This window comes from Chiloscyllium punctatum, chromosome 12 (assembly GCF_047496795.1).
Source record: "Chiloscyllium punctatum isolate Juve2018m chromosome 12, sChiPun1.3, whole genome shotgun sequence".
Taxonomy (NCBI): domain Eukaryota; kingdom Metazoa; phylum Chordata; class Chondrichthyes; order Orectolobiformes; family Hemiscylliidae; genus Chiloscyllium; species Chiloscyllium punctatum.
The window spans coordinates 53,073,211-53,086,705 of NC_092750.1; the positions used below are offsets into that span (position 1 = coordinate 53,073,211).

The 13,495-nt window shown below is 39.0% G+C and overlaps 1 protein-coding gene across 15 annotated transcripts in view; it reads right to left on the reverse strand.

Moving 5' to 3' along the window:
• The window catches only part of LOC140483855 (contactin-4-like), a 2,466,301-nt gene that overhangs the window by 254,559 nt on the left and 2,198,247 nt on the right, over positions 1–13,495 (reverse strand). For 14 of the 15 annotated variants that reach the window (XM_072582595.1, XM_072582599.1, XM_072582608.1 and 11 more), the window contains one exon: positions 8,160–8,280. In XM_072582595.1, coding sequence (XP_072438696.1) covers positions 8,160–8,280 — 121 coding nt within the window. The remainder of the gene's footprint in view (positions 1–8,159; positions 8,281–13,495) is intronic. The other variant, XM_072582606.1, reaches the window with a different exon arrangement.

Consider the following 13,495-nt stretch of genomic DNA (forward strand, 5'->3'; position numbering starts at 1 on the left):
GACCTAAGGGGCAACGTTTTCATGAAGAGGATGGTACGTGTATAGAATGAGCTGCCAGGGGAAGTTGTGCAGGCTGGTATAATTACAGCATTTAAAAGGCATCGAGATTGGTATACGAATAGGAAGAGTTTAGAGGGATATGAGCCAAGTGCTGGCAAATGGAATTAGATTAGGTTAGGATATCAGGTTGGCATGGCTGAGTTGGACTGAAGGGTCTGTTTCTGTGCTGTACATCTCTATGATGCTATGACCAGGGACGTGAGCTGTGGGTTGGCAAGTGCTTAAGTCCTGATGAACATCATCATAGTGCCTTACAAGTTGCACTTGATACATTCAAGGTCATGAGGCAGAGTCAACAGATTTTGTGAAAGGGGAATCTTGACTGACCAATCTATAAGGGTTTCTTTGAGAATTTTCTTTGAGATGTCTTTAAGAACTCCTTAAAGAACTCTAATATTCTAATTGTATTAGAGCTCTTTTGAGGAGGAAACATGTATTATAGATAAAGAGGAACGAGTGTCTACCCTGTACTTCAATTTCCAAAAGAAATTTTATAAGTTGCTATATCATAGATTACTCTGCAAAACATAAGCTCTGTGTGGGTAGCATTTTAACAGAGAGAAGGTTGACTGACGAACAGAAAGTGAAGAGCAGGCATAAATGTATCTTTATCAGATTGACAGAATGCAATGATTAGTTTGCACCATGGGGAAATTGAAAATAAGGATAAACATTTTAAAAATCTCGTCCTTATCAGACTAGATACTGCTGCATGTGTACTTTACCTTTATTAGAATTCAGAACGTTAGAATGTTGCGATCTCACATGACAGTTAGTCTGCCATGGGTTTGCAAATTGGATACAGAGAAATCAGTTTGCTTGTTTTGAGTTCTGTTCCATAACTTGTTGTATGTTTTACTGTCTTAAGTAAATTAGTCACAGAGTTAATCATGCCCTCAAATGCAACTTATTATAATGCTATCATCAGTAATGTGGCGTGTTGAACAGCCATGGAAAACATTATGCTGATAAGGCCTACATATCTTGAACAGTCAACATGCTTGACAAATTGACAGGTGATGCACATGGTCAATAGTATTAAATTGAATTAAAGTGTATGCGCCAACCCTAAATGAATTTGTTTGTAGCACTGCTTACAAATTTTATAAACACAACTTGCTGGTAAGCGGACAAATCCCCAATAAATTCTATAGTTTAAATTGGGAGACAGTAGGCTTCCAAACAAAATTCAAAATGTTTAAATTGTGTTTATAGCTGTAAGTTCAAGATTTAGGTGTGCCTGATGCAGAAACATAAGCCATTAAGATGTGTTTAGCAATTGAGAATAAAAGTCTGTGCAGACTTAACACATCCAAGATGAACAATCAAAGAACTAAAAGACGTCCAAATGAAAGGACTACACTAGAAATCAAATTTAGAGTCAGACTAAACTTTCATATTCATCAACCAGAATTCATGTCTTTAGAATTCACAGACCACTTTGTTAGCTGCTGTAGAGAATGGGGATTATCAAATAGGGAGCTAGCAAACAGAGTTGTTGAGTTTGTGATGGTATCCACCCCATGGAAGCTTTCTAAAAAGATATGCGAGGCAAACCAAGAATTACAATGTCAACAAATGACTGATGGATGAATGCAGGTACAAAATGATCCTGAGAGGTTAATGAACCTTATAAGTTCTCAGTACAGCCTCAATGGTTGATATAATCACAACAACATCCAAACAAAGCATAGTACAGCAGGGACAATGATGGTCGGTGAACAGGCCATGGTGCACTTTGGGAAACTTCAGCAGAGATTTCCATTGGCTCAAATTTATGGAAAGTGTTAAGTGGACTGCTGGTCAGATGAGTACTAGAATAATCAAAACTAAAGGGAATAAAGCCATAGTGGTTATCATGCCTTATGAACTAGAAAAATCTTTGACAAAGGACCCACAAAATAAAATGCCTTGTCTAGTAATGACTTTTAGTTATTGGGTGCATGCTTTATTGCATCAAGATTTCATTTCACTCTTCAAACGCAGTAGAGCATTTAAAAAGACTTCATTTGAAATTCAAGTTAATCAAGCAAATTAATTTTACAAAAAATGTAAACATGATAATGATCATGTACATAACATGTAAATAACAGTGAATATCATTTAGTCCAGTCCTCCAGTGATAAAACATTAAAGTAGAAGCACCAATCTCAGAACTGAACTGAAGCTTAATATGTAACATCTAAATCATGATAATGTCTTTACTTTTCAAAACTATCAGACTTATGACTACTTTCATGCTGACGAAACTGTTTATTTCTCTAATATTTCTATTTCTTACTACAGGTGATTTTTCAACTAAACCTTAACATAGAGTTTTAGAAATGTACAGCACAGAAACAGACCCTTCGGTCCAACCCATCCATGCTGACCAGATATCCCAATCCAATCTAGTCCCACCTGCCAGCACCCGGCCCATAGCCCTCCAAACTCTTCCTATTCATATACCCATCCTCCACCACTGCCTCTTAAATGTTGCAATTGTACCAGCCTCCACCACTTCCTCTGGCAGCTCATTCCATAACCGTAGCACCCTCTGTGTGAAAACGTTGCCCCTTAGGCCTCTTTTATATCTTTCCCCTCTCACCCTAAACCTATGCCCTCTAGTTCTGGACTCCCCCACCCCAGGGAAAAGACTTTGTCTATTTATCCTATCCATGCCCCTTTGTGGGTGGCACGGTGGCACAGTGGTTAGCACTGCTGCCTCACAGCGCCAGAGACCCGGGTTCAATTCCCGCCTCAGGCGACTGACTGTGTGGAGTTTGCACGTTCTCCCCGTGTCTGCGTGGGTTTCCTCCGGGTGCTCCGGCTTCCTCCCACAGTCCAAAGATATGCAGGTCAGGTGAATTGGCCATGCTAAATTGCCCGCAGTGTTAGGTAAGGGGTAGATGTAGGGGTATGGGTGGGTTGCGCTTCGGCGGGGCGGTGTGGACTTGTTGGGCTGAAGGGCCTGTTTCCACACTGTAAGTAATCTAATCTAATCTAATAATTTTGTAAACCTCTATAAGGTTACCCCTCAGTCTCTGACGCTCCAGGGAAACAGTCTGTTCAGCCTCTCCCTATAGGTTAAATAGTCCAATCCTGGCAACATCCTTGTAAATCTTTTCTGATCCCTTTCAAGTTTCACAACATATTTCTGACGGGAAGGAGATCAGAATTGCACTTTTTCCTGGATAAGATAATTAGTGCAGATTTCTGAATTTTGAACAATTGAACTCACAAATATAAAGATAACATTTTATTTTCATATTATTTGAAGTAATCCTATTACAAGTTTGAACATGCTATTTATTTCAAGTTTGACAGTAAAAATTCAAACAATATCGCACTAACGTATGGCTGACAAAATATTTGGACTGTGGTCACTTTTTAAAACTGCTTAATTTCTCTGACAGAATTCCTGAAAAAGGGTTACATCCGAAACATCGACTTTTCCACCTCCTGATACTGCCTGGCTTGCTGTGTTCTTCCAGCCTCCTGCTTTCTACCTTGGATTCCAGCATCTGCAATTTTTTTTTATCTCTGAAGAACTTAAGGAATAGCTATCACAACTAGAGTGAAATGTGCTTTTTTCCTGTTCAGATTTCATTTGGATATTGTGTTGTACACAACATATACCTTAATAAAATAGTGCTATTTTTTAGTGGGGTTGAGTTTTGAATATTTACATCAGAGTGCAAGAATTATAGTCCCCCGAGGAGGACAAACTTAAGTGATGTGATGGATTTACCGTTTGTAAAATGTTACTGAATTCACACAATGATATTTTTTGCAAATTCTGCAGAATTCTTTTTTTACTGAAGCATTAAATATGCTTGTTGTCCAGAGAATAGGGCATTACCCAGACCCACACAATGAAAGCCAAACACGTGGACAGTTAAATCACTCAGGTTTTTCAAATACCAGAAATATGCCACAATCCATCCAACATTGACAGGATGGGGAGGGCTGGAGAAAGGCCCCATTTGTTGCCCTATCTTATTCTATATTTTTATGTAATGTCAGTTTTAAAGACTTCAACCTGTTCAACTGAACAGGTAAACAGGGATACCTGACTATTGCAGGCAATAGTATTGGTCTTTAAATATATAGGCAGAGAGTTCAACTGGAAAAAGCACAGCAGTCCTGCTGAAAGGTTCTGACCTGAAACATCAACATCCCCCCTCCTTCGATGCTATTCTACCTGCTGTGATTTTTCCGGCTCAACTCTCTATCCATCCTGATTCTCCAGCATCTGCAGTTTTCACTATCTCTTTAAGTATATGTGCAAGATTCTTGTGATTTTATTTTAACACAATTTTCCATTATTTCCTCATGTCCCAGCTGGGAATTGAGAAAGCCTTGGCTTATTTCTGGATCAGCAGCTGAGTGTCCAATGGACCTGATCATGATCTAAGACCTGTTTGGAGCTAAAGTTGAGATTGATATTACTTAGTAATTGAGGTTTGACAGTGTCAGTATATGGGAGCAGTCAGCAGACTGGCATTTCAATTAGTTCATACTGGAGTGACAAATAGTAATAAGAGACAACAGAATGCACACTTTGTCTCAAGAAGGAATGAGGAAGAAGCAATGTTTTACAAACAGCCTGTCAAGAGATACTACATGCTTGGGGATTTACATGTAGCTATAAAGTATGCAGTATAACTGTCAAGGAATCAATAAACACATTTCTTTTGTGAACAAATCCAGCAAATATTTCTTTAATATATGCCAACGTTGAATTTATTATTAGTTATACATTATTGAATTTGTATTTTCTTTTAGCGTATGGTGATTCCTGCCATTTAATGGCTGCCAACTATCATTCATTTATGACACCAAATTCACTTAGCAGCTGCAAACGCTACCACCTGTTATTAGTTGACAAGTGTACTTCAACCATATCCAGAAAAGAATTCAATTCCTTCATACCTTCTCCTATAACTAAGAAGAAAGGAATGCTAAATGCTAAAATGAAGGACCAGACTACATCTATTGCTTTATTTGTACTTTCTGGCCCAGTTGTTAGGCCCTCAATTTTTATCATTTCACTGCATTAGAACTTTAACACTTTGTAATCTAGAATTCTGAAATAGCATTGGAATTATTGGGTCCACAGGAGCAAAGAGACCAAGAAAAATTAAGGGTCACAATCAAATGTACATTGACAGATTAGATTTTGAGACACTGGGAAGACAGAGCAAGTTGAAAAGGCTTTGTGGGAGTGTCTGCAAGTGGGGATGTGGGATTCAGTGTTTTGTTTCTGGAGGTAGAGCAGAAATTAGGGTAGGAGAGAGTGAAAGATGGAAGGAGACATGCAAAGGAGCCAGAATTAGGAGTCTGAAACATAAGGACTAGTTTTGATAAGGTTGTAGAGATAGAGTGGTCATAGAGAAATTTGAAGACCAGGTAAATAACTTGATTTTAATACATTGGAATACTATGGATTGTGGAGATTGCCAAGAAAAGACAACAAACTTAATTTAGCAGACTGCAATTGGAATTATAAAGAGGACAGTTAGCATGAAATGTCGATATGTGGAAGTCAAGTCTTGCTATCATGAATAATTAACTTGTGGCTTCACTTGCAGTTGGGATGAGATGGAGGAGAACTGGGCAATTTTGTGATGGCAAATTTTAAGCTGTTAATAGATAAGACATGAAGTTTGAAGTTTGAAGCAAAATATCAGATTTAGAAACAAAAGGCCTGGCCCAAAGTATAAAATTGGAAAGAAATTTTGGTTACAGAGAAGCAAAATTCTATTTCCAGCACTACCAAATGAAAACTTCCCAAGCATGAAAGGTGTCTAGCTGACAAAGGTGTTCAAAAGAAGATTTAACCTCGTTGGAATTTGTCAGCAGTCATGAGAAAGCTGGAAAACTGAACCAGTGAGAGCTACAGTGAGATTGTGATCAGTCAAAACTGGAAAACTTGAAATGCTGGATTAATCAAAGGTGTCAGCCATTCTTACTGGCAGAGTAAAAGACTCATTGGTCCAAATTCCAATTGGCTGGATTTGTGGTACTTTGCTATATTATTATGCTAACCAATTGCAATGGAGTTAGGCCACATTACAGCATAAAATTACAGTAAAGTCATCATTCAACATTAAGATCGCTTGGTCAAACCCAGTTTACATGGCTGAGGAGGACAGTGATCCTGAAGCATCTGATGAATACCTGTCTACTCATCAGCCTGTTTGTCTAGCTGAAGCTGCAAAGGTCATAGAGATGCTTTGGGATTGTGCACAACAGCTTGAAAACACAAAAAAAATGTTCAATTCCATTGATGACATGGCAGACTATTTTGCACTTGTCCAAAACCAGCGTGCTAAGCCAAAAAACATTCCTGAATTTTTTTCCCAGCTCTGGTGTGTTCCAATGTCTTTTACTGTACGAGATCAGATATGGTGAGTTGTGAACACATTGACATAAAAAATACAATTTTCACATATTTATAGTGTCATAGTCTTTGATTATGAAATAAAAAGCATATTTTTCAGCAACATTGAGTTAAACAGAGGCTTCTTCAGTTATACTGAAGCTTTACTTATTGGCTGGCTCCCTGCAATATGATTTGCCATGATTTTATTGTAAGTGCTAAATTCCAAATGCATAACACAAGACAGTGTTCTCAAATTACCCAAAAGATGCAAGAATTCTCAGTAAAATATTTCTTTAAGTAATAAACATAAAATTTGATGGGGATGTGGCCTTTTAATTCAACCCTCATATCAAGTGATTATCAATCCTGGCTGACAACCTTCAGCCCCTGAACATTGACACCACAACAGACTCAAGGGAACATAATCAACTTACAACTGAGAGGTCAACTAATTTGAATAGTTGATGATCATTTGTTGCAGGTGACCCATTGTAATCTTAATAAACTATTGACAAAATAAATCATTGTAACAGAAGCAGAGGCCAACTTGTCAGTTAATAATTCATAGAAATGCTATTATTTTATTTCACCAAATTGCTTTGAATTTTATTATTCACTGACTGTCATACTCAGCATTGTACATGTTTCTGACTTGTCAACTCTAAATGCTTCATAAAGTCAATATATAATGGATTCTGGTTCAATGGATAAGTTCCGAACCAAGATAACTTAACCCACAGCTTCTGTTTCAGTCATTTCAGTGTTTGCATGCTTTATTGACATGAACTGTAGTTGACTCATGTGAAAATGATGCTACCTGCAAAACATTTTCATTCACTCAAAGCTAATGTTGGTGGACTGGCTTCTCAAGGCTAAGCATAATTAATTCATGTGAAATATCTGGCATTATGGCATGGCTAAGGAACTGTTAATACCCATTCCATGGAGGCTGTCACCAAGGTTGATTGAGCTTTTTACATTATGCACACTGAGAGCTTCAGTCAGGGACAACCTGCATATTCAGGGTGATAAACCAAGACATATGACATTTCCTTGTGAGGAAGACATTTTTCTTTACTGACTTATGGCTTGATTAATAATGAGTTAAGCCATTCATCTAGCTGCTCAGCAAACCTCCAACTAGATCAATGAAAAATGAATTGCACGAACTCTTTGACAGATAGCTTGAAGAATTCCTGATCGTCAAGCTGAACAACAGGAAGCTCGGAACAAAAATGCTTTGACAGTTCAATCTTATTCACACCCATATTTTGAATTTTCAACACAATACCTGTATTTATTTTAGAAAACGTAAACAACAAAGACACACACAGTTAATTCTTGTAATAGTTCTTAAAGAACTAACTTTCCAGGTTAACACCAGCTATATTCTGGTACAGTGTTGAAAAGATAACTAAGTACATAGGGCAAAATTGATTTTAAAAAGTCTTACGGTTAATATTTTGATCTTGAATTTTCTTCAGTGTTATTACTGTACAATCTTTCAATAATCTGGTAATTAAAATTCATAGTTTTCAACTAGTTCACTCTATTAGACCCGATGATTCATAATCGGTTGTATTTTCAGAGGACAAAGGACAAAGCATAATACAGAATTCATACAGTTTAAATATTGGAAAACGTCATCAACAGAAACACACATAAATCCTTTCAGTTATTTTATGAACATTTCAAATCAAAATACAAGTTGCTTCTAAATTGGGGTACTTGCCTCTCACAATCAGATCAGCTCCAGCTGACGCACTGTCGACAGTGGTCTGGACCATGCAAACAAATCTACCAGCATGTTTAAGCTGAATATTTCTGACCATCAAATCACCAGAGTAACCCTGCTGAAAGAAATGAAACAAAAGCTCAGAAATGCAACAGAGATTAATGTGACCTATAACACATCAAACATGTACTCTGCAGTTAATTTGTTTCACATTTTACGTTATTTCCTTTGAACTGTGACTCAATTTTCTTCTCTAAGATAGACAGACAAGATTTCAGTGAAGAGAGTACCCTTAAAAAGCCATTCGAGAATGAAGTTGCTAAGTGGCAAAATGTTTTTGACTGACTCAACTGGGTTCTTTGAAGTAACAGAGGACTCTGTTGAAGGTGGTGTGTTTGATATTCTGCATCCACCCGATAAAGGGTATACAATATAAGATAGATTTGTTACCGAAGTTAGACAGGTTGTAAAGGGACAGTGGCAACATGGTTAAACAATGGCAGGTACTTTTGCAACATTTAAGAAGCATCTGGATGAGCACTTAAAATGCCAGGGAATAGTAGGCCATGGACTAAGTGCAGGTAAATGTGATTAGCTTGGTATTTGTTGGTTGACGTAGACATGATGGGTTGAAGGACCTGTTTCTATGCTGCATGACTCCATGATTCTATTGTAACACACTTCAAACTTGCTATGTGTGCACATAGGATACAGCTACTACAGTATAAGCTCTCCGACAAAGAGTAGTTCTCCTGTAAATCAAGACCAGGGGTTTACCAAAATCACTCAACTTTTACAGAAATGCAGCTTCTGTATTTCTTTTTCAGAATTTATTTCAAAATCTGTCCAAAACAATTAGATGACAGAGCACTGAACTTGACTATAAAATTTAGACTAAATGAGAATTCATTGATTCTGAGGAATTGGGGAAAAAAATCAAACTCAATGTCCAATTAGTAAGCTGGGTGGGCTAGTAGAATTTTTAAAAAATCTTTGACTATATAAAATTCCACTATCAGACAATTATATTACATGATCATTTTATGTATTCCTGGATGTTTCATTATTCTTAATACTCATGATAAATTTTAAAGTTGATGCAATTAAACAACCAAATGAAATTGATTACAGATTTTTCTTCTTGATTGTTAGTTTAGCAGAGCTCATAGCCTGAAAGATCTGTCAGGAGAGTAACGGGAACAACAAAAAGTGTTTGTTGAGGACTTGCTAATTACAGTGCAGGCAAATGTAAGTAATCACTTGTAGCTGCGATTAGAAACAAAATCTCTGCCCTCAACTGCCATTCAGAATGATTCTTCATCCAAAATAAGGAGACCTCACTATGGTTAATATTAACAGTTGGCAAATCATTGCTGGGGAAGGTACACTGCTTGGTAGTTATGTTACTACACAAGTATTCCAGAGCTAAAAGCAGAAAATACTAAAACGCACAGCTCTTCTAACAGAATCTCAACAAATGACTAAATAGACTTAACATTACTTTTTGCCAGATCTAGAAAAAAAAAGGATGCAATGGTACTTTTGCAAATTTGTAGGCACAGATGTGCTAGTGGGGTGGTGTTTTTTTTAAGATTAGATTAGATTAGATTACTTACAGTGTGGAAACAGGCCCTTCGGCCCAACAAGTCCACACCGACCCGCCGAAGCGCACCCACCCATACCCCTTCCCCTACATTTACCCCTACATCTAACACTACGGGCAATTTAGCGTGGCCAATTCACCTAACCTGCACATTTTTTGGACTGTGGGAGGAAACCGGAGCACCCGGAGGAAATCCACGCAGACATGGGGAGAATGTGCAAACTCCACACAGTCAGCCGCCTGAGGCGGGAATTGGTGTTGTAATCTGACGGGTGTGGGAGGGAAGTAAAAAGGAAGAATTTCAGAGAAGGTCAAAGTCAAGAGAGATTATGATGTCAAGAGGGATGATGTCTCAAGCAGAAGGAGATATGAACAGTTGGATAAGAGATGTAAGGTCAGTCCAGATGAGGTGGAAATGTGAAAAGGAGTTTTCTGAAAATTCATTCATGAGATATGGGCACTGCTGGCCAGGCCAGAACTTACTGTCTATCCCTAATTGCCCTGGAGAAGATGGTGAAGCTGCCTTCTTGAGCAGTTGAAATCCTTGGGTGTAGAGACACCCAAAGAGCTGTAAGAAAAGGATTTACAGGATTTTGATCCAGCGACAGTAAATGAGTCAGAAAGTTGAGTTCCTTGGAGGGAAACTTTCAGATGATGGCACTCCCATGGATCTGATCCCTCTCATTCTAGGTGGTAGAGGTCGCAGATTTGGAAGGTGCTGCTGAAGGAGCCTTGCTGAGAACAGCAATGCATCTTGCCAATGGCACTTATGATGGCATCAATGGTAAGTGCAGTGAGTGTTAAAGATGGTGAATGGGATACCAATCAAGCTGACTGCTTTGCTCTGAATGTTGTCAAGCTTCTTAAATATGATTGGATCTGTACCCATCCAGTGGGGAGCATTCCATTTCATTCTTGCCTTGTACCTTGTGGACAATCATTAGGAAGAAAGGAAGTGAGTTCCTCACTGTAGAATCACTAATCTCTGACCTGTTCTTGTTACCAAATTATTTATTATTGAGTTCTGTTCAGTTTCAGGTGAATGGTAACTTCTGGGATGTTGAGAGTGATGACAATACCACTGAATGCCAAAGAGTGATAGCGCCCTCAAAGATCAGCAAGATGGCCTGTGTTTGGAGCCGCAGAAAATGGGTGAGATACTAAAAGAGTATTTTGCATCAGTATTTACTATGGAAAAGGACATGAAAGGTATAGAATGTAAGGAAATAGATGGTGACATCTTGTAAAATGCCCATTTACAGAGGAGGAAATGCTGGATGTCTTGAAATGCATAAAGGTGGATAAATCCCCAGGTATACCCCAGAACTCTTGGGAGGCTAGGGAAGTGATTGCTGGGCCTCTTACTGAAAAGATTGTATTTTCGATAGTCCCAGGTGAGGTGCCAGAAGACTGCTAATGTGGTGCCACTGTTTAAGAAAGGTGATAAAGACAAGCCAGGGAACTATAGACCGGTGAGCCTGACATCGGTGGTGGGCAAGTTGTTGGAGGGAATCCTGAGGGACAGGATGTTCATGTATTTGGAAAGGCAAGGATTGATTAGGGATAGTGAACATGACTTTGTGCGTGGGAAATCATTTTTCACAAACTTGATTGAGGATTAATGAGGGCAGAGTGGTAGATGTGATCTATATGGACTTCAGTAAGGCGTTTGACAAGGTTCCCCATGGGAGACTGGTTAGCAAGGTTAGGTCTCACGGAATACAGGGAGAACTAGCCATTTGGATACAGAACTGGCTCAAAGGTAGAAGACAGAGAGTGGTGGTGGAGGGTTGCTTTTCAGACTGGAGGCCTGTGACCAGTGGAGTGCCATAAGGATTGGTGATGGGTCCACTTCTTTTCATCATTTATATAAATGATTTGGATGTGAGCAGAAGAGCATAAGAGGTATAGTTAGTAAGTTTGCAGATGACACCAAAATTGGAGATGTAGTGGACAGCGAAGAAGGTTACCTCAGATTACAACAGGATCTTGATCAGGTGGGTTAATGGGCTGAGAAGTGGCAGATGGAGTTTAATTCAGGTAAATGCGAGGTGCTGCATTTTGGGAAAGCAAATCTTAGCAGGACTTAAACACTTAATGGGAAGGTCTTAGGGAGTGTTACTGAACAGAGAGAGTGCAGGTTCATAGCTCCTTGAAAGTGGAGTCGCAGGTAGATAGGATAATGAAGAAGGCGTTTGGTATGCTTTCCGTTATTGGTCAGAGTGTTGAGTACAGGAATGGGGAGGTCATGTTGATGCTGTACAGGACATTGGTTAGGCCACTGTTGGAATATAGTGTGCAATTCTGGTCTTCTTCCTATCAGAATGATTTTGTGAAACTTGAAAGGGCTCAGAAAAGATTTACAAGAATGTTGCCAGGGTTGGAGGATTTGACCTATCGGGAGAGGCTGAACAGGCTGGGGCTGTTTTCCCTGGAGTGTTGGAGGCTGAGGGGTGACCTTATAGAGGTTTACAAAATCATGTGGGGCATGGATAGAATATATAGACAAAGCCTTTTCCTTTGGGTGGGGGAATCCAGAACTAGAGGGCATAGGTTTAGGGTGAGAGGAGAAAGATATAAAAGAGACCTAAGGGGCAATTTTTTCACGCAGAGGGTGGTACGTGCATGGAATGATCTGCCAGAGGAAATGGTGGGGGCTGGTACAACTGAAACATTTAAGTGGTATTTGGATGGGTATATGAATAGGAAGGGTTTGGAGGGATAGGGGCCGGGTGCTGGCAGGTGGGACTAGATTGGGTTGGGATATCTGGTCGGCATGGATGGGTTGAACCGAAGTGTCTGTTTCCGTATTGTATATCTCTATGACTCTGAGATTTTGTCGTGTTGGAGGTGGCCACTCATCAGCCCAAACCTGAACATTGCCCTGATCTTGGTGCATACAGACACAGACTGCTTCGGCATCTGAGCAACCATTACCAAAAGACAATGTTTACCCCAAAAGATGGAGACAGAAGTTTTTACCTCTAATCATTGAACTGAGTGTTGAATCTGGGAAGCTATAAAACGCCTGACTATGAAATCAATATTCTCTCTTGCAGATGAAGATACTAAATTTAGACTCAGTATTTGAACATCCTAATCTTGATTGTGTGGGCATATATTCTTTCAAATTGACCATGTAGAAGCTAATGCTTTCCTTTAAAGTGACACATTTTGGAGTAGAAATAGTACAGATAAAAGACAAATGATTTCCTGGACTGGGCTGTTTGGCTAAAATGACAGGAAACAAATGTAACTTGATTCTCTGGAGGCAAGATAAAAGGCTTTCAACTTCTTTTAAGAAGGGGAAGCTACAAATGTAGCATGTGTGAATTTCTGCAATTAAATTAGAAATTCAGACCAAGAGGCCACAGAATGAAATACAAGATACCAAGAGTTGATCAGAAACTGTTTTAATTTGGTTAGTCTTGCTTAGGAGTAATGACTTAGTATTCGATAGACTGAAACAATGACTGATTTACGACATACCAGAGAACTATGTACCGCTTTACAGAGTTATGTCTGACTCTGCTGAAGCCATGCTCATCCCCATCACAAATATCCATTGAAAGTGTCATTCAGACTGTCCAAGTCATTAACCCTTTCAAATCCTAATACGACAGAAATCCTGCTAAAGCACGGATCAATGTGTGGAACAAATGTAACTCTGTTGTGGAGGGTCGAATCGACAAATTCTTTCAAAGGAGAAATCAATAGCTTTTGCTCAGAA